At 39.6% G+C, this 22880-nt stretch overlaps 1 protein-coding gene across 1 annotated transcript in view; it reads left to right on the plus strand.

Annotated features, from left to right (window-relative positions):
- Positions 1-22880, plus strand: part of LOC119654225 (fasciculation and elongation protein zeta-2) — a 159197-nt gene that overhangs the window by 119309 nt on the left and 17008 nt on the right. Inside the window, exon 2 of the mRNA XM_038059442.1 lies at positions 8586-8965. Coding sequence (XP_037915370.1) covers positions 8586-8965 — 380 coding nt within the window. The remainder of the gene's footprint in view (positions 1-8585; positions 8966-22880) is intronic.

Raw genomic sequence — 22880 nt, forward strand, 5'->3', positions numbered from 1 at the left:
TTGATAAATCAATGCGAAGTTTGATAATATAATTCTGCGGCCAAACACTAGGGAGATTATCTGCTTGCCTCGCATAATAAAATCAATTTAGAATGCCAACGGATGAAAGGTAAGGACCATGCGCTTTTAGGAAGACTGCACATCACATCTTCAATTCTTGAATTTAGGATGATAATATTGAAAGTCAGTGTATCGGGGTATGGGTCAAAAAAGGAGCGAAAAACTTGTTCAAATTCCGCAAATGAGATGCAAAACTTTAAATGCTAAATGTTCAGTAAATAAGCTGAATTTCAGGAAAACCAATAAAATATGTGGCTGGAAATTGTCATGGAAATAGGGGAAGATGCTAAAATTAAATGGAAGACTTTGACGTACGAAAGTATGTGCCGTGAATAAATCCAATCAAAATTCAGTTAGCTTCATAAATTGATGGCGCGATGGTTAGGTTAGTTGACAGTTAGTTCCCAATCTCGTTGTCTCTAGGTTGGCATTCCGATCGTAATGGATGTTTGTGCTCTTCTCTGTGCTTATGTTGCTACTATAGGATTATCGCTAATGATAATAAAACTATAGCACAATTCCATTGAAAATAGAATGTAGAAAAGAATAAAATAAAACAATAATAAGGGCGAAGAGACTGACGGCCTAGGTTCGACAAGTATTAAACAAGAGACACATATTTTCGTAAGTAAGCCCGAAAGTTGTTTCGAAAGTTGGATAGGTTCAGGGAAAATGAGGTTGAAAATCAAGATTAAATATTTAAATGTCGTTATCTCAATAAAAAAATGGATGTAACTCATCAACGAATATTGCAAGTGAAAGGCCTGCTGAAAATTAGGACAGATCTTGACAGCTTCAAGAAGCCTAGAATAAAGATATTGATAATGTCTTGCTGTCGGAAAAGAAGGAGCGATAGCCCTAAACATTTATTTTGAACAGAAGAGGCTTTAAATATTGGTTTATCTGGTATGGTGTGGGGAAATGTTGACAAAAACGATAGGAAAAACCTGAAAATTAGGTTAAGCACTTTAAACGCCGATATCTGGATGAATAAGTTAATTTCGAGAAAGAAGTCACTTCAGAAGGAAAAGGGGTTTGCAAATTGGGATCGAACATGTAAAATAAAAAGGTCAGGAAGAAGGTGAGAACCACCCGAGACTTAAGATATGAACACTTGCAAATAAGTAATGGAAACGAGGGCTGAGTAAATACAAACATTTGAAAATGAGTTGAGTATTTTTAAACATGGATATCCCTGTGAATACTTCGAGTTTGAGGAAATTTTAAGGAGAGAGAGACCAGAAAAATCGCACAGGGTATCAGGGATGACATTGGATAAAAACTGCAAAGTTGAAGGGAACATTCTAAAGGAGGTAAGTAGGGAAAACGAAGTAACAATTGGTATGTAAAGTGAGGGGCCGAGAAAGTCAGCAGATCAGTGATCGTCGATTTCGAACGGAAATAAGTTAGAAAATAGGTAATAGAGAGTGTACGGTTCAAATGGGGGAAAGGGATCGGAAGTCAGTGTATATTGTCTGAGATTACATTTACAGAGTCAAATAATGAAAAATCAGAGAATGGAAAATTTTAAATATTAATACCGCCGTGTATTAGCTGAATTCGGAGAAAATTACCGAAATTTGTAAACAGAGGTTTTGACGGAGTAGAGGGTTTTAAATTGATGTTTAGTACAAAGAGTCGAATAAGCCGAAAAATTGTGAAGATTCGGAAAATTGGATGAAAATCCTTGAAAATTCTTATTGCGGTAAATAAATTGATTTAAGCGGATGAAATTGGTTATTATCGAGGGGGAGAGAAAGATAGACAAATAGGGGGCTAAGAGCCAGGAGGATTAACTACATATACAAAAGTCGCCTAGATATCTTAAAATGCAATCCTCTGTAAATAAGCCTCATTCGTAGGAGCGGAATCAATGATTACCGAACCGAAATATCGAATAGCAAAATGGCGGAATCAATATTTTTGTGTTAGAGGAACAATTGCGAAGTGATGGTAGGTAATGGTAAGTTTCCACGAATTGCTATGGTGACGCGACTTTCTTCGCTTTTCGCTCGGAAAGGATGACTCTCAAACGTGTGATGCCATGCTTAATTCTGCTTTTTGAATCACTTAAAAGTAGTATACATTGGAAAAAATGTGCAGTAGAAGCGCCCTTTGGTGTTCTTTATTCCGAACCCAAATCATGCGCATCAACAACAAATGCGGTCCAACTTCACTGTCCACTTCTTTTCGACTGTCCTGCACTAAGTGCTTTTGTCCGCCACCTTGGAAGAGAGGGTTCCATCTGCATGGTATAGCCATCAATGCAGTTGTCCGACCTATCTATTGCCATTTCCGCATTTCGATCTCATGGTCAACGGGTGAGAGGCCTGTGCGCCGGCCAAATTCTTCGTTTGATGTACGTACTATCAGGCGAGCCTACTCCGATGACACGTCGCTGACAAGTGCTTGGTTGGAGACTTTGGGTGGCAGTGACTTTGTAAGTGCTACTCCCAAATAGCAACACACTGTTCCACAGTAATTTGGAGGGTGTTAATCTGGTCGCTACAGAAGAATCCTAAGCGGAAATCAGCCTGCTCCTTGTCAATTGCTTTCGATATGTTTCTTGATGCATTCCAGGATTATTTTAGCTATTGTCTTTGCGACGGTGGGGAGCATGCAGATACCCCTACAATTGTTGCATTTAAGATGTTTGTCCTTCTTTGGAATCTTCCCTTTCCACTCCCTGGTAAAGATCTGGGATTCTCAAGATTTTCGTACGAGTGAAAGTAGTAGATCTGCAGAAACTGAAGGTGTAGGTATGAATAACACTGCAGGGAGACCGTGAACCCAAGTTGCTTTACTCAGGTTGAGTGCATTGATGGCCAAAATGATTTCTCTTGTGTTTGGAACAGCAGCCCATATCTTCATGTTACGGCGACTCTAGTTCAGCAGCACGAAATACCTTATTTTCGGCTTCCAAGGGTGCCATATAGGGAGTCAGGGCGAAAGGGTCAGGAAGAACAATTAGATAGCCAAATGATCGATGATTACCGGGTCCAAAGTGAAATAGGTTTGAGAAATTTTATACAGGGTATGGAGCCAAGAAAACCAAACAAAGCGTCAGATGAAAACGTTAATGTTTTTGTAAGTAAACCCAATTCTATCAAGCGTGGAGGCATTCATGATCCTCCGTTTTAAAGGGAAGGAGGGTGGAGAATTGGTATTCCCACAATTACAAAATAACGAACACATTACAAAATAACGAACTCTCTTTTTTGATTAATATTGTAGAGGATTCCCATTATTTTTATAATATTTTCAACGCAGTGACGGATTAGAGAAACTAATATTTCTAAAACGGCTTTTGTTATTTCTTCATCCGGGCTTTCCAATCCGCAGATAGTTGTTGCCTCTTCTCTTCAATAGGTTCTTTATAATTCCCTATTTATTTAAGTCTGGTTCTTATCCTTAAACATTAAACATCCTTAAATTTATGCATCTTGGAGCACAATAGAATCGTCGTAATAATTACACATTTTTTTAATGTTTTGTGTGAAACAAAACCTTATTAAAATCAATTCAATGTTTGACTGCCCATCTGCCTGTCTCTCCGTCTGTCACACGAGATTTACTCTGAGATGGTTGCAATTACCGCCACGAAGTGAACATGTGTTATCTGAATCGCTATACTTCAGAAGAGTTGCCCGATTTTGTGTTGGGTTTAGGGGGCGGCTCCCCGTATATGCGAAAGGAGGCGTACATTTTTTTCACAGAATGTGGCCATGTGGGATATCAAAGGAAAATGCTCAATTAGCACTTTTTGAAAATGATCTTATTTCTGATATCAGATGAAACGTGTGGACCAAAAAGTGAAACAGACCTCGTCCTCAGAACCTATTTAATCGAAAAATAAAAAAGAAATCACAGTAATTCATCTATGCAAAATTTATGCTTCAAAATATATCCCATCACGATATCTGCCCAAATAAAGTTAATAATAGTATTTACCTGAATACAACTAACAGTTTTATAACTACCTCAGACCCAACCTATATATCACTTCGCATTTGTTTTCTCCGAGTTCTATATAGTAACGAACACTTCGGAATTAAGAGTTTTTTTTGTATAAATTTTGTATTTTGGGTTACTATTTTGCTTGTTGTTTTTTAAACTATTTATTATTTTCCACCTTCTAAAAAAGAAAAAATACCGCGAACTGATGATCATGAATTTTGTGAAATTAGCCTCAGTCAAAGCAGGTTAAACCGATTTCGCACTCGAATAATGTCAAAACGAAGAGATAAGTTAGCTTTTATTTGTTTATTCAATATAGCATTTGATTACCTAATTAACCTGGAGTGTGGGGATGTGTAAATGAATAACTCAAGTTAGTATATCCAAAAAGTTAAGCTGTACATGATTTTTGAAAATTTACGGCTAATGATCATTCAGGTTTGTCCGCAACTAAGCGTATTTTTATCAAAGTACCCATCAATACACGCTTATGCACCGGGATCAAGGCCCTTGCACTTTTGGTCCCTGATCCGCTACTATTTAAAATTCACTTGTCTTATTCCTGGCACGTCGGAATTTGCAGGGAGATGGACTTCAAAACTCAAAAAAAAAACAAGTCGGAATGCCGGAGGCTGCACGCTTCGGGTATAGAAGTTTTGTGTTCATCTTGCGTGAGAAATTTTCTATTCACATTTTCCCATGCACATATACCTCTAATTCAAAATATTCCTTGATATACATATGTGTTTCCAAACTCGAACTCTGTCGTTCATATGAGATCACTTTATATGATGATGATGTCATATACGTCTTAGAGTGAAATACACAATTTTGACCTTCTATAACTTTGTTAATAATATTTAGATTTTTGTCAAAATTTTGCATTTGGGGCCTAGATTTCGTATCATTGTGATTTTTTTTTCAAATTTTTCGGTTGGATAGTTTCTGAGAACGAGACCTGTTACACTTTTTTGGGCACATATTTCGAGTCCTCATTCCCTTAAGATTCAGCCGGTATCAAAAATATCATCAGTTTCGAAAAGTACTAATTGAGTCCTTTGATTTGATGCCTCACACGACCATATTCTGTGAAAAAAATGTACACCCCTCTTTCACATATATGGGGACCCCTCCTCAAACTCAATATAAAATGGCGCCACTTGCTATATGTAAAGGAGCTCACAGAACACATCTTCTGGCCAAATTTTGTGGCAAATGGTTCAGCCGTTTCTGAGTAAATCGGGTGTCACAGATAGACATCGAATTGATTCTAATAAGGTTTTGTGTAAAACACAAAAGCTTAAAAACATTCGCAATCGCGATTAAAATAATCTGGCTTGTTCTTGAAATGAAACGTAGGACTAAAAGTACAAAAGGTTTTGCTAATTTTTTTATATAAGAATATTTGGGTACACGATAGCTCGATTGTTATACAACTTATAATGAATATACGTTGAATATACCGACGTAGAAGCGGCAATTTTCAGCTACTATAACTTTTGAAAAATATCTTCCCAGGGCAATCTTTCATTTTACTATAACTTTGTTAATGAAATTACGATTTCAAACCTATATTACTGCATTATGGCACTAGGATGAACTTAAGGGGTATTTGCAATATACTTGCAAAATAAAATAGGATATCGTAACTGAGAGTATTTCAGAGCCTAGATAAATGCGCGCGAACCACCATAATATTTTTCAGATTTTTCGGTTGAGTAGTTTTTGAGAATGAATAATTGACTCCTTTCGGACCCCGCACATCCCCTTTGCATCTAATATCAAAAGTGATATCTGCTTCCGAAAGTATTCCTCACCTTCGTTGGATACCCCACAACCGTAGGTATATAGCTCCAAAGGACTGCTTATTCCTTTGATACTTCCTTTAGGTTTCAACAGACAATGACACATTGGTCTTGGGATTTCCACCTTTCTTTGACATTTCTCATCTTACAAAATTTAAGTTATCCCTTCAATGTTTGGTTGCCGCGGAAAGTCTTCCTGAGAACTCTACACTGCAGCTCTACTGTTCTGCGCCATATATTTCTTTCAGATTTTCTTTTCAAAACATAAATATTGAAAAAAATCTTCAAAAAAAAATTAATCGTTCATTTATAAAATTGCGGCACCATGTGGATCACGTTCAGAAGATTTAGCATACGGCACTTGGTATCTTATGGAGTCTCGAATATATTAAATAAAATTTATTGATTTTCATGAAAAGGAAAAACTAATTTTTTTTAGCATTTCTCAAAACTCTTATTTCTATAAGTAAAACCTATTGTTACTCATGCCAATTATCAACTATCAACCGGTTCGCCCAATACCTCCACCGGTCATCTAGTTCCTCATAATGCCAGCAATAGCATAACAACCATAACAAGTGAAGTAGTCGCGAAATATATTTTTTTATTGTAAGCTGACGATTAATTTTGGAGATAAAAATAAGTTGACAGAAATTTCGTAAAATTGAATTTTAAATATAAATATTAAAAATATTACGTGTTCGAAAGGAAGTCCGTACGTTGAATATTGAGGACAGCTCGATGTGGAGATGAACGACAAATAAAGTATAACTAGGGAGTGTACGGAATCTACAACGAACCAGAAATCTTTACCATCATAAACCCATAAACCACAATCAAGGCTCCAATGGGACATCCTGCATCACCAAACAGGTGAGAACCGATTATGAGGAGATATTCAACGGAAATTTACTTTGGGGATCCAAGGGAAGGTTGGAAGATGCAGCCGATTGCCGATAGTAATTCAGTATTAGGAGTGGTCAGTGAACTGAGCTGGTTGAAAGTGTGTGATGGAGGAAACCAAGTGAAAAGTGAAACCGGTTGTAGAGCTGCAAAAGAAAAGTCGAATGTAACCCATTTAAGTGCTATCCATTAAAATCATTGAATTTTCTAAATTGTTGTTCTTATAGAAATTTATTTGACAATTTCTAATATATTTCACTATTAAATTAGTTATTACTTACAAAAACAATGACATTGAAGTTCAACCCCTTTTTATGGACTCTAATTTAAAAAAAATAAGTTCTTGAACTGTGGGCGACTCCACTACTATCTTGTTATGGCGGTGATATAATTTTATTGAATATTATAACAAACTCGATCATCTGTCAGCAATTAACAGATAATATATTTTCGATTCAGATTCAAATTGTGGCATCACAATCTATAAATTGTTTCAAAAATAAACAAAAACAAACGTTTTTGATAAGGTTGTCTGTGCATGAATTTCGGCTTTACAGATGATGTTTCCTCCTCAGCTTTTTCGTAACTAGAACAAAAATTCATAGAATGAGGTCATTCTGACCAGATCAGATAGAGTAATCATATTTTTTCTGATTCAGTTTTCTTATGGCACTGATAAAAGATATATATGCGAATATGTTTCATAATCTATAGTGCGTAATGGAGTGTGGCAGCTGTGAATTCTAACGCCCTCGAAATTGTTGGACAGGGTTTGGGAAATTGAGAGTTGGACGGGCTGGAAATTCTGGAAAAAATAAGAATAAACTTATATATTTGAAAATATTTTGGATATGCCTAGTATGGAGTTGGATTGGTTTTAGAATTAGGATTTATTACATTAAAATTCGATTCCTTTTTGAATATGGCCAATCAAAGTAAGGGTTCAACACGTGCAAATTCTTGGAAAGTATTTTGTTAGTTTGGTCTATTTTCTATTCAAGTTCTTCCAGCAAAGTATTTTGAAATTATTAAAATTCAAATAAGGCATCAACTTACAGACCCCTTAATGAACTTTAATACCGCATTAGCTCTATAAAATTGCACCAATTAATGCCAATTAAAATTATCAGTCGCACAAAGTCATGATAAGCTCATCTTGTTGATTCTAAACTGAAATTAAACATTATTCTCCAGAATGGCTTTGAATTCAAACACAAGGTTAATGAGCACTGTCACATTGTGTGATGTCAACAATCTATTAAAACATTCTTTTTCAGAATTGTTTCTATTTTTCTCTCCTTTGAAGCTCATCTGCTGTCAGTTCCCAGTATATGTGAAACTGTTGATACATTTAACAATGCTGGAATGATACAGTTCTGAAATGAGTAAGCTTCGAGTGGAATTTCGTAGTATTTAATTGGACTCAATTGGATGACACATTCGGCGGGAAGCATGAGCCTGTTACAAAGAAAAGAAAATATTATTAACCGCCATATGATGAGTAGCCTTTGGCATTTATCAAGCAAACCCATTAAGGGAACAAAACGAAGAACGTGTATCATCGACGTTTTGAAATTGACCAACTCCTCCAAGTTATCCAATTGCGTTGTTTAGCTTGCTCGTCGCTGGCCTCTGACTCCCTCCATTGTGAAACTTGAACCCTTTTCATTTCAGCTGTAAATGTAACCATGACCTAATCGTACCCTTTTTGATAACCAATAAATCACTTGCAGCCACTAGAGTTAATTAAACATCAATTTTCAATTTACAACCGATAAATTGTACTCAAATCGATAAATTCGATATTAAATTGGGCCAAGTACTCTTCTAACATATTTTCCTGTCCTTTTTTCATTTCAGGATGTGGTGGACGATAACCGGGAATTTCGGGAATATTTTACCAATCGATTGGTCGAAATCGTATGCACGACGTATGCACCTGCCAGCTTTGAATTTGGGAGAGAGACGTATGACCAATGGCGATGGACTGCAAACCCCGGACGATGAATTGAATGATTTGAGTAGTGAGGATGAGGCTGTGGCGAATGATTTGGATATGCATGCTCTGATATTGAACGGCCTCCATGGTGAACATGATGAACCCATAAAAACAGCTGAGGAGGTGATAAAGGAAATCGATGATATTATGGATGAAACGACACCATCTGAGGGTGGCGGTTTGGAATCTGAAGTGATGGAGAAAGCCAAAGAGGTTTTAGGATCGCCATTATATGAGGAGAGTAAGTACTTTTATTTGGATTTCAGGATTAGATTTTGATTTGATTTCTTTTACTAAGGGAAATACGTGGGTAGTTTAGTTCCTGCAATCATAACTTTTTTAATTAAAAGTTCGGGATGAAATCAGAGTTGGTTGTTTTAAGGTGAAGGAATATGAGCTCCAGGAAAATACGTTGTTGAAAATTAGATCATTTCAAAGTAGACTTTAGGAGTTTTTTCATTCAGAATCACGAATGAAGTCGATAAGGATATTCATTCTCTTGTGTGAATAATAGTCATATCTCTTTCAGTCGGAGAATGGGCTGGTTTTTAAGGTTTTGTGTAAAACAAGACCTTATTAAAATCGGTTTACTGTCTATCGGTCTTTTTTTTTCAGCGTTGGAAGGTAGAAAGGTTCAAAACCTACTGCTGGCTCCTGCCATGAGACTTCTACTCACTAAAACCACTCTCTCCATGGAAGTCCTATAAAGTATTGCATCCTGGGGCTGGGCCAGCTTTTAACTGCGGCTTATAGTTTTCTACCTTTCTTGTTTTTGTCTTAGTTCTTCCTGCCTAAGCTGTTGGTTCCAAGCATCCGTTGACTCCAGCATGAACTCCACAATATTTTCGGTTGTTAAGCGCCTGTATGCGACTGTTTCCATTCTTGTTCGCTGCGAAGTAAACCTGGCGTAATCAAATATGACATGCTCCCCATTCTCAGCCATGTTACCACATGTTGGGCAGCATGATGACTCGTCGTGAGCAAATCGATGTAAATAACTACGATAACCTCCATGTCCACTTAAGAATTGCGTTAACTCGTAGCTTGATCCCCTTGGATATTCGTTCAAATCATCTCTGAATATCCAGAATGATGCAGTATGTCCAACGACCAGTTTGTGACTCGTCCCATCTCTTTTGTCACTCTTTCATAGATTCCCACCATGCCAGCTGCCGTCGAAATAAGCTACATTCCCCAGCTGCATATATTTTGTCGTAGAATGGACGGCCTTCGGGTAGGTAAGTAGGTATCCGTGGCCGCTCCGAGGAGCTCAATTAGCGCTGTGGTGCGCTGTTTTGATGCCACAAACTCCTAAGATCGTGACTGCTGTTTTGAGAGCAGAGAGGCAGAGTCCAGCCGGCTCGTATCTTCAGAGCCAGACCGTAGCATTCACGAAGGAAAGCAGCTCTCCCACCCTGCAGCCAGAAATCACTTTGAGGTCCCCACAGAATGGTTTGCCCAGTGTCCGTAGCCTGACTCTAGCTAGAGCTGGGTAATCGCAGAGAAAGTGCCTGAGGGTTTCTCTTCCTTCTCCGCAGCTTCAGCAATGCGAATTGTAGAGTATGCCGAGCCTGGGGCATGATCCCCTATGGGCCACTGCCCCGTGCAAATCGCCGTAATCTTGAATGCATTTGCACGCGTCTTGCACAGAAGCTCTCGCAATCGGGCTATATTATAAGCGGGCCAAATTCTCCTTGGTCTTCGTCGAATTCTCTTATGGGCGTGTACAGTTTTACCCTGGCTATGCTATCATAGGCGGCTTTAAAGTCGCTGAAAAGATGATGCAACTGACTTGCCTGGAGTGAAGCCTCTTTGGTATGGGCCAATGATGTTCTGGGCGTATGGGGCTGTCCGACCTGGCAAGATAGTGGTGAATATCTTATAGATGATACTCAGCAACGTGATACCTCCATAATTGCTGCACTGTGTGATATCTCCTTTTTTATGTATGGGACAGGTAATGCCTCTTTGGCAATCGTCAGGCATTGATTCGCTGCCCAAACCTTGAGTATAAGTTGATGAACCACTTGGTGTAATTGGTCGCCTCCATATTTAACCAATTCGGTTCTAATTCCATCGGCTCCTGGCAACTTATGGTTTTTAAGCCGATGAATTGCATGGATTGTTTCTTCTATACTTGGTGGTGGCAGTATTTGTCCCTCGTCTTCAGTTGGCGGGACCTCCAACTTGCTGATGTTCTGGTTGTTCAGTAGTTCATCAAAATACTCAAGCTATCGCTCCAATATGCCCATTCTGTCGGAAATCAGATCGCCATCTGGGGTATCAGATGGAAGGTCTCGATCAGTACTTGCCGAAGCCGGTCTCAATTTTGACATTTATTAGAAAGGTGGGGAGTGAGGGGGGTTGAAAGTGATCATTCCTTTAATGGGGCCATTCTCAGAAACTATTTAATCGAAAAATCTGAAAAAGATCAAGAGTTTGTCACCTTATGGTGCCTAGGCTCCGAAATACCCTTCATATCGATACCTGTTCAAATAAAATTAATAATAGTCTATTACTTAAATTTTCTGTAATTGGCTGCAGAACCCTCCTCAAGTTCATCCTCCTTGTGTCAAACAAAACCTTATTAAAATCGGTTCAATGTCTGTCTTTTCGTCTGTCTGCCTGTCATAGTCGATTTACTCGGAAACGGCTGAACCGATTGTCACGAAATTTGGTGAGAACATGTGGCCTGTGTGTCCCTTAACATGCAGGGAGTGGCGCCATTTCGTGTTGAGTTTGAAGGGAGGCTTCCCATACTTGCGAAAAAGGGAGTGTAAAATTTGTTTTCTCAGAATATGGTCATATGGGGTATCAAATGAAAAGGCTCGATTAGTACTTTTCGAAACTGATCTTATTTCTGACATTATGTGAAATATAGGGTGAGGGTTCAAAATGTGTGTCCCAAAAAATGAAAAAGGTTTCCCTCTCAGAATCTACCCAATCGAAAAATCTGAAAAAAATCACAGTACACAGGCCTCAAAATAAGGTGCGTTTTATATTTATAATAATAATTGTTGGTGCAACAATCCAATTGGATCAGGCCCTTGAAGGGTGTTAATGTACTTCATTCAAGACCGTAATGGTACACTACAGGATTACAGTATCCTATAGGAGGCAATGTGGTCAGCATTGTACTCACCCGAGATTATTACCCTGATTTGACTCAGCTACTCGTTGACAGCTGAGCCGACTGGTATCCGACGTCAAATCATGATACACTGCCACCAATGAGATTTGAACCACGGTTTTCTATATGACAACCTTGTGCTCTAACCGCTTAGCTATCCAGAGACATTCATAATTATAAGGTCAGTTTAAAAATCGCATTATTTTCAAAATGTCAGTAACATAATGTTCAACGAAAACGATGAGAGGCGAGAAGCAAAAACACACAAATAACTTCCAACGACAAATGGTGTCCCTGCTCTATTATATGTCTGGCAACCGCGGACTTTATGTGTGGGTTATTCAAAGCACTGCATTGAGAGCAGCTCATAGACTAATTCGATTAGATCTATGGGGAAACAGCGGATGTGGTGGGCACAGAGCATTGGAAGAGCCACTGGGAGGACTGAATTCAGTTCTTACAATGCCTTCCGATTCTCGTGTCCCCATACATCTGTTTGGTAGAAGATATGAAGTTACCCTGAACCGTAGAGAGAACTGGGAAGTCCCAGGGGAATGCGTGGCGGGGTGTACGGAAGTCTTCTACATCGATGGCTCAAAAACAGAACAAGGTTCTGGAGCCGGAGTCTACCTCTCCAATAAAAACAGGAAGCGGGCTTTTCCTTTGGGACAATATTCAACGGTTTTTCAAGACGAAGTTCAAGGGCGGCAAACTGGGTGATTGACGAGCGGTTGAAGGGCAGGCGCATCGCAATCTGCAGTGACATCCAAGCTGCATTGAGGGCATTGAGTAGTCTTTGACCACCTCGAAAATCGTTCAGGAATGCAAAAACCGTTTGAACTCTATCTCTAGATTCAATGCGGTGGAACTACTCTGGGTACTTGGTCACTGTCGCGTAGAGGGAAATGAAATCTGGGATGTTTTAGCGAAAGAGGGGTCAATCTCCCCTATGCCGGGACTGGAGTCAGCAATTGGAGTATCAGTAGCATTGGCTAAGTCTGTTTTCAAAAACTGGGAATAAGCTTCCCATAATGAAAGGTGACAGAGCTTAAATGGTGCTCGACACACCAAACTTTTCCTGTCAGAACCGAACATGCGTACCGCAAAGTTTATCCTGTCGAAAAGCCCATTTATTTTGCGGCTATGGAATGGACACAGTCTGCGCTTATTGCTGACGATAGGAATAGGATTCGCCATTGTCTCTTGTCTTATAGAGGTGTTGATCCTATGTTGCCGGGATTTTAACGGGGGCAATGTTTGCTACCACATATGCCGCCGTGTCAAACTTTGTCAAAGGAGTGCTATATCAATTGTATCCATTCCGGGGGTGATTATAGCGGGTTATGCAACGTCTTCATCATCATGAGCCTGTTTTCATAGTCTTTGGAGCTTGGTTTTGTGGTTCATTATGGTGGTTGCATTTTTCAGCCAAATAAAAGCCGAGTTGCCGAGATGAGAAGAGATAAATTCCTCTTAGGGACAAGTCCCTCGAGAATGCGGCCAGAAAAAAACTTATTAAATATCGATAACGAAATGATAGCCCCATTCACGAGTTGTCTTATTGTTTATCATTAAAAAAGAAAATTCTGCTTTTAAACGTTGGGAAACCGAGTACCATAGTTTCCTTTTAAACCTTATTAAAATGAAATGAACTCTTGACGTTACAAAAATTTCCTTTTTTTTCAAAAATATTATGATGAAGAAAGTGTTCTCTCAAAATTGCTCTGATATAGAATCACTTTTAAATAATCAAGAGGATTAAGGTTTTCGCTTTAAGAAAAACCCATTTGTATGTCCAGCAGATTATGCTTTCCAAAAGATGAAGCTGTATTTTCATAATGAAAATCCCAGTTGAATTAGTGACAAAATGTGCTTAGGATTGGACGTTCGTGCATTTTCTATTAAATAACTTGTTCTATATTTCCGAGATAAACGGTCACATATGTACGATATTTCCTCTGAAGTAATTAAAACAACACCTCTTTACTCATTGCATCCTTAATAACCTCTTATGAAAGAGGATTTCTATTTATATCTGTTCACAATCCTTTTATAGACCGAGCGGAAATATTCTGGGAAATTCCCACAAGAACTGTGCAGTAGGATAAAATTCTCAAAGCAGGACATGGTTGACCTCAATTTGAATTCCATTGTGCTGGGCTATCTCCTGACTCCTTTCATCTCACTGCAATTAAACTGCTTTTATGAATGGAAGCATTCGATCGGAAAATATTTTCTGCTGCTTCTTTAAATTAAAAATAATGGTTTCTCATTATGTAGGCTTGAAATATTCAAAAAATCCCCTTATGAATAGTTTTGTGTGTTGTCCAATTGAGATCCAGGATTATTTTTTAGTATATGCGGTAAGTCGATTTAAAGTAGGTCGAACATGCAAATATTTTAAAGTCGACATAAATCTGTAGCCTCCTTTAGACAGCATTGTCTATAATAGTTACGCAGGAATAGCTTTGTTAGCTAATTTTCCAAGATTGAATATGTATAGTTGCCATAAATCCACATGTGGGGCATAGTGCGCTAAACACGCCTACGCGCAATCGCTGTCGGTTCTTGGCAATGTGCTTCACCTTCCCTCACGGCTTTCCGAGTGGCTTGTACTCTTCTTCTACTGTTCTGTGTCATGTAACTTTAGGGTGACTCATTCAGTTCCCCTTTTTATCGATTCCTATCTTTTTTAGGTGTCTATTGGGAGTATGGGTTGTTATCTATTGCGAGTATGGAATGCTCGTGATTTTGTCTGTCAAAACATATTTGTCTGTCAAAACATGTGAAAAATAGTTTGCTGTCATCTATCCGCTACAATCGTCGTCGTTGTCAAGCATTTACAGCCTGTTTCGGGTCTTGGTCTTCATGGTGTTCTTCCTCTAACCATCTCGATCTATCTAAATTCGAAATCTGACCAGTGATGCGTTTCGTCAACGGAACCTGCCCTACGGGGTTTTACCACCTCTCTTCGTCATTGAACATGGTCAGCCCATTGCAAGCTGTCAAGTTGATTATTTTGGAGACTTCAGGGTCGTAAAATATTTGGTATAACTCATGGTTGTATCTAATTCGCCATTGGTCGTCTTCTCATTTAGCTCCGTATCATAGCACAGGTTTTCTGTTGTGCTTTTCTGTGTATGCAGCTGGCTTTCAAAATCGGCATTCGTCGATTATACACCTAACTAAATAATTTTCCAGGTTGTAGTCACTAATCGTTGCATTTTGTCTAGTTGGGCGTCATTTTTCTCGTTTGCGTCATCATTTTCGTCTTGTTTTCGTTAAGTCCTACACCAGTTTTGTTTGTTGTTTTGTCGAGGTTTATAAAAGTCTTCTTTGCTGATTTGAAGGATAGCGCCAAGATGTTTATATTGTCTGCATATGTGATGAATTGTCAGGAGTTATAGAGCAGCGTATTTTTGTGTCCATAGGCATCTTTTGAATAACCTGCAGTAGATTGAACAGTAGAGGCGCTAGCCCATCTCCTTGCTTTAATTTGATGTCACAATTTTCTGTGGATAGGGCATATCATATTTTTTGACAACTATTTCTGTATTTCTTCTTGGTTCCAGATGGAGAGAGCTAAATTATAGATAGCTTTCAAGTTCCATGAAACATCTAATTTGATGAGTTCAGCGAGGATATCATCTATGCCTGGTGCATTGTTCATTTCTTTGCATTTGATGGCTGACTGTCTTTCATCCAATGTTGGCGGTTCAATGTTCCTCGACTATAATTCTGGTAGGTTCTGGTGATTGAGTTGTATGCGAATGGTTAAGGAGGTCTTTGAAGTAAAATGTCTACCTCTCAAATGTTTCACTTCCCCCATTTATGCTGTTACAAAGGTGGTTTTGCATTAATATCGACACCCCAGACTCTTCTCTACTTTGTAGGTTTTGGTCGTTTTGGTATCGCCTTTTAAGTTATATGAGGTGTCATTCTATGGGCTTCCTCGTGAAACTCTGAGGAGTAAAACCTAATCGTTCTTCTAGTGGGAGTAGCATTTTTTAGTTTCTCAACCTCAAATTTTCGAAGTCGATTTTTCCGTGGATTTTTGAGACTTGGCAACTGTAAATGCTGTTTTCCAGGGTCGGAGCTGCAGCTTGCTCCTCGATATGACCTCACGTCAACGATTCTGTATGACCATCTTTTGATGATGAAAACGTGGTTTATCTGGTTTAAGATAATGTCATTTGGGGACACCCCTTTTGTAGGAAGCATGTCGATTTTATAATTTTCTGTTATTTGTAAATTCACAGTGTCAATGTACAGGATTTTGTAGTCGATAAAGTTTGCTTGAAAGTCCCTACCCACGATGGAAGCGACTCCAAACTCACATTTTCCTCGTAGGTTCCCACTTTTGAAGATTGTGTGCGACGGCGTGTCGTTTATCACGCAGCCATTCGAGATAGTGTCCTGTATTTGTTAGCTTGTCCAAGTGAGTCTTCGACAGCCCCAAATATGTTTACTGACATTACATTCCATAATCCAAGAGCTGTCATTCGTTTCGATCCTGCCCGATGCTGTTCATCCTATCTCTGCATATGTTATTTGATTTTTTGATGGCTGACGGGTAGTAAGCCCATCGCTTCGAACCCTGGAGGACCCTTTTTCCACTTTTCCTGATCACGGGTTTTTTTACTGAGGATATCACTACATATGTCGCCTCAAATCCTCCTTCTTTACCTGAATTTTGGACTACTATGTTATTCCATAACTGAAATCAGACAAAAATTTTAATTGTTGAATGTTGTTCTTTTGCATGTATCTCCACGAAGCGCTCTTATTGGTAGGGTTACTTAACGGACAAAGGTGACTGGCGAAGTCCGTGATGAAACGATGATACCAACCCCTACCAACCAACCCCTACCAACTTGCCACTTGTAGGAACGGTGGATCCTTGAATATGTGGGTGTCTGGTGGGCTCCAAATTACATAATTAAACTTAATTTTTAAAGAAATATTTGTCAATCAACTATCGAGGTGGACAGGCTTGATATCAATTTTCATTTCTTAAGGAATCTTTTCTTAAGGAATCCCCTTAAAGTTTCACTTGGATATAATTCGCTCCCTTGACATGTTTTTGTGAATATATAAAGGAGCGTTTTCCACCTGTTGCCACTTACGGTCACGCTGCCCCCAGGACAGAGGTGCGGCAGCGTCTGATGAGTTGTCTCTGCCCTGGACGAAACCGCTTGGGTGCCATGCCCCAAACGAGGGATCCGTGGACTAAAAAACGTGAGAGTAAGTTGCTCTCCATTTGGTGCGTTCCAACATCAAGTGGATGTGGACTTAGGATACCTCACTATCCTAAACGACAAATGGTTGCCAAAGACATTTCTAGTGTTTACCGTGTATTGCCTTCGACTTCCATTCATCGATCCGCTCTTGGTCCGACTTCACCCCACTCAGAGGATTGAAAGATTGCTCCTTCAAGTTAAGTGGATCAGTTCACAGTCTGCCTTACAGACAGCCACATGCAAAAGACTTGCCTGCTTTTTCCTGTAAAAATAAGCGTACGCGAGTCGACTTGGCAACGATGTTATGCTACCAAGTCACCTACGCTCCTACCTCCGATGTCACGAGGTAGGCTCATCCGCTCCACGGCAGAGTTTCGACACTTGTCTAATCCAAACTCCATCCGAATATCACGGCTGAACATTTCTATTATTCGCAACAGACTTCTAAGGTTGTCGTCAGTACCTGCACACAACTTGATGTCATCTAAGCACATCAAGTGTGTGAGTTAGCACTTAGCACGTAGGCCATACTTTATTGCAAAATTATTCAGTGCCTTGCAAAACTAAAGGAGACTCAAAGAATCCCCCTGAAAGATACCTCTCCGTATATGGATAGGGTCTATGGGTCTGAGGCACCCTCAGATGAAGGCACTGGTAAGGTGGTGTGCTACCCTTCTATGACGTCGCCAAAAACTTTATTAGCTTCTGATCAATGTGATACAGATGTAGGACATCGATTAGCCAACTATGCGGGATGCTGTCGACAGCCTTGGCATAATCAATATAGCAACTAAAGAGGTTTCTTTGGCCTCTCTCTCTCTACAACTACCGAGTCGATAATCAGTTACTCTTTGCAACTGACTTGGCGGTCCTTCTGTTCTTCGGACAAAATGCTGTTAGCCTCGAGGTGTGCAATGACCCTTCCATTAATAATGACGTTATGAATTATGAATATCTTGTGTCTGCGGGGTCCTGTACCGTGTCCTTTTTAGGGATAAGGTAGGAAATCCCCGGAGTGAGGAAGAGTGGAAATTCCTCCGGCCGACTTATGACCGGATTTATGCTGTGTGTCAACCGGGTATACTAGTGAACTTTTGGTACCAGGAGTTCTGCACCCGATCCAGACCTGGACTTCTCCAGTTCAGTTCAGCTGTTTATGGCTCGTCAAATTTGCTCTTCGGTAACATTCGCAAAATTCATGCCAGGCGTATTGACATGGCGGGCGCCTTGGGGGGTGATCCACTGAGCATGCTGGGCGGGTAACCCCCAAAGACCACCCCAATATTCTTTTGCTTCCGTTACCAAAAACTGTACTGTCTGGACGCTCTGTTGGGATTCGTTAAGTGATGTGAAAAAACTCCGCTGATTTCTCGCGTAAGTTGCATTCTGGATATGTCTGGAGAGACTCTCGCCATACCGTCGTAACCGAGTGAATATGACAGAAAGTTTCTGGTTTAGTGTGTCTAGAATTTCAACTATGAGTGTTTCACTGGGGATGGCATAGTTCCTGTAAACCCTCTGCACTTTCTAAGAGGTTAGATGTTGTCTTCTTTTCGTAGTTCAGCGTAAAATTGATAGACCAGTAGCTTACTCCAAACTACAATTTTATTTTATAGTGTATATATATATTTCGGGAGCAACTTACTCTCTTCATCAGTACAAAGCTACCCAGCTTCCCAGCAGGACTTCCGTAGCGGTTTTTTTTGTAACTCATGCGTAACCATATCCGTATTGTTGGTCGCTGACTTTCTATTTGCCTGGGCCGTTCTTTCGTGTATTTCGACAATAACTTGCGACGTTCCTTTTTGAGGTGTCACGATTTTCTACAGTTCTTTTAGTTCTCTTAATCGAACGAAATTTTCAAAAGGACATCAAATGTTTGTACTGATTCGATGCTAACTGAGTCTCGCTGTTAAAGTGGCAGCAGTCGATCTAACACAGCTCTCTCCTTGTACCCAACAATTTCAGTAGGGATCATTCTGTTTTGTTTGCGGTATATTTGCAAGGGGTTTTGCCGGTCTGAACGTAAAATTCAGCGGCATCGAAGCTTCTTCCAACCTATAGACGGAAGCATTTACCCATTTCACAATGAGTTCTAAGATCCTTCACTTCATTCATTCTCTCTCTCCAGTGATCCAGTGATTTAAAGATGTTGAGGCTTTCCTGGTTTTCGTAGCTTAGAGAAGTGAGAGAAGTCCAGTTTCTTCCGATCATGTATTTTAAGTTTTCTGATTTAGACGACTTTGGATTTATTTGTGTAGGAAAATCGTCAATCTAGGTTTATTTAGCTTTTTTTTTCTTTAGCCCTTTAAATTGGTTGTCACGATAGATGAGCCAGTTTCGCCTTAACACTGCCTTTCGAGTTATCGATGGACCTGATGGACTTGCAAGTATTTCGCTCTATAGTAGATGGAGTCAAATTGATTCCTATGTCTTTTACTTCCCTGAGAACCGCGATAGCATTTTAATTTTTGACTGTAATCTGCCAGTACCCATCACTGAGATCTTCCATACAGATCACTATTTTGCCTTGTGAGTAGTTATTTCTTGACTGTATCGAGCGGCTCGAAAAAGTCATGAGTGCCTTCGTGAGACTTTTCTTTTCTTTTCTCTTATTTTAAGTGGTCTATGCAGTGCGACAACAACGCTACGAAGAGTTGAAATTAGTTGACTACATTTGCCCCTGGAGGCGTTTAGTTGTTTCCCATGTCTAAGAAAGGCAAATAAATCTGGAGGACACGCAAGAAAATGATGGTTTAAAAACTCGAAATGATTGCACTTTTTCCTCCTATAAAACTGGAATCAGGCTACGCAAACTTTTCTCTTTTATAACAATTCCATAAAATCTATTTTCGCTTTAATATTGCACTTTAAGTGCATTGTTTGCTGTACGTGTTGTATTTACAAAGATGCACTTGATGCACTCCAAGCACTTGAAGAAGCTTTTCTTGTCTTCTCTCTGCTAACGATGAAGGAAGCCACTGTTTGATGTACAAGACGCTAACACAGCACTATTATAATTTGCCTTTCTTGCGAAATTGTTTTACACGCCTTTAGATCCCCACATATGTGCATATATGCCTGGGAACACAGTCATGTAATGTTTCTATATAATGTTATTAAATTACTTACCCCTTTGTGTTGTAATTCGCGAAGCTGGTTGCTTCCGAGGCATAGCACGATAGTGCAGCTACAACGTTCACATCCATGCAATTTTTTTTCATGCTCTGTCACCTCTGCTGGAGATTTTTATCTAGCAAGTAGCGTTGTTTGCAGTCGCCTCCTGGTGTATTTGATTGCTGTTGATTTGTAAGACAAGCACAGGGTACTATCTGAGTTACGATAAAAAGTACTTCCGAATCGTTTTACAATTTTGGGACCACTTTTCAAATTTTAATGAAGGATCAACGTTCAGGTTCTTCTATATCACAGGCTAATTAAGGAGACCAATTGGCCTGCTTTTTGTAGCCAGCAATGGAAATGTTGCCCTTTAGTGACAGCGAAAATTAGATCTCTAAATTGTATCTATTCACTCTCCTTCCTTCGCAAAACTGTCATGGGGGATCATTTCGGCGAGCTTTCGAGCTGTTTGTGTGTTCGTTGTTTGTGTTTTCGAAGCACAACTTGAAGAAGACACAGATACCTTGAATTCACTGCATTCTTTACTTCCGCCTTACAAATTAACTGAAATTACGTAAAAATATATTGCTGATTTTATAGATAGTAAAATCTAATCGATGGTTGAAGATTTGCGACCTTTTTTGACACTATGGTACGGCCGTTTTTGACACCACGGGGTCGGGAATCTCATTATGAAGTTATTTTTGGGAGAAATATTAAACACCGTCGGCGAGGGGGTTTTTGATATGAAGATGTATTTCATAGCCCCATGCGTATCATATTCAAGTTTTATTGGGGAAGCCGAGTTCGATTACTTTTGTAGAATTCTAAAGGACGTTTATTGATTCCACTGTCATGGTTCCTCATACCCATTTAGATGCCAACGGTATTCTCACATATTACTACATTTTACAAGTGAACAATCTTCTCTGAAATCTCATTTATAGTGCTTGGGAGACAGATGCGATAATACAAGGACAACTCTCCCGACTATTTGTTATGACCAAGTTTGAATGTATTTGCCTTCAGTCAAGCACTGCAGTGTTCACGGCAGGAAAACCACATGTACCAAATTTTCAATCTGGAATAATATTGGTCAACGGTGGTTGTCGTCGAGCAATAAGGCTTACTCGAATGAGATCATCTAGTGACACATCATTGCTTGGTGAACAATAGATCATTCGAAGTTCACAATTGTCAGTCACGAGAGCTGAACTAAACTTCATGATTGAATGAGTGACGAAGAATGGCCGTACAGGTTCGCTGACACCCGCTGAAGTGTCCATCAATATTGGATTGTATAGCCAGATTGAGAAAGTGCTCTAAATCTGCACATGGCTGTCTCTCCCTTCATCATACTTTCCGCTATCAATTTCTGTAAAAATGAGTCTTATACTTCGTCCTTCACTTTAGATTATTAGTTGCTGACTTATCTAAATCTTCTCTAAGCGCTTCGCAGATATCACATTACACTACATATTGATTCATTTGCTTTGACCATTATTAAAAGAAATTCTGAGCCTTTCGGCATATTGGTTTAGTTCCAGAGTAAGATATTTACCTTCGGGTAATGTTTGTTGTGTCATATATCTTATTAAAGGTCCCTTAGTTTGACTCTTTAGAACACGCCTATGCATACCATATTTACCTTCATAGAGTGGATGAGTGGGTTGGATGATTTTCTTCTTCCTCTTTTCATTTTTCTTTGGACCACCTCCCGTACTTTCGTACAGTGTGGGGCAATACTACTCTGGGATAATTTGGCTGGAGGTATTAGAGCGCCATGTTTTCTTTGCGGTATTAGGGTTATGAATATTTTTTTCATTCTGTTATTTTTCTTTTTTCCTTGTCTCTACGATTTGGATAAGGTGTTGGTTGCCTTATCTTTATTATAGGTGCTTCCTTGTTTCCGGTGTTCGTTTTTTTAATTGGGCCATACCTTCAAACTTTGACCATCAGTATATATGAATACCTTAAACGGTTACCATCATTTAAAGGTGTGACAGTTTTCGGGAATTGATTTGGACGAAGAGAATTTTCTCACTGATTTTGATTTCCAGGCACCCTGAAGCAAAGAAGTGGGAGTGTTTCTTATACCGCCCATTTACAGAATATGGTGTCAGTGTGCTGCGTTTGGTAGGATTCATAAAAAATTTCATTGGATATGTGTTTGATGCATCAGTACGGTACTGTTTGTCGTAGAAAGGTATTAGCCCAGAAGGTTGAGTAGATAGAGAGCAGTGGTCTATGCCATTAACATCATCATCAACGGCGCAACAACCGGTATTCGGTCTAGGCCTGCCTTAATAAGGAACTCCAGACATCTCGGTTTTGCGCCGAGGTTCACCAATTCGATATCCGTAAAAGCAGTCTGGCGTCCTGACCTACGCCATCGCTCCATCTTAGGTAGGGTCTGCCTCGTCTTCTTTTTCTACCATAGATATTGCCCTTATAGACTTTCCGGGTGGGATCATCCTCATTCATACGGATTAAGTGACCCACCCACCGTAACCTATTGAGCCGGATTTTATCCACAACCTGACGGTCATGGTACCTCTCATAGATTTCGTCATTGTGTAGGCTACGGAATCGTCCATCCTCATGTAGGGGGCCAAAAATTCTTCGCAGGATTCTTCTCTCGAACGCGGCCAAGAGTTCGCAATTTT

The sequence above is a fragment of the Hermetia illucens genome, chromosome 4, assembly GCF_905115235.1.
Source record: "Hermetia illucens chromosome 4, iHerIll2.2.curated.20191125, whole genome shotgun sequence".
NCBI classification, from domain to species: Eukaryota; Metazoa; Arthropoda; class Insecta; order Diptera; family Stratiomyidae; genus Hermetia; species Hermetia illucens.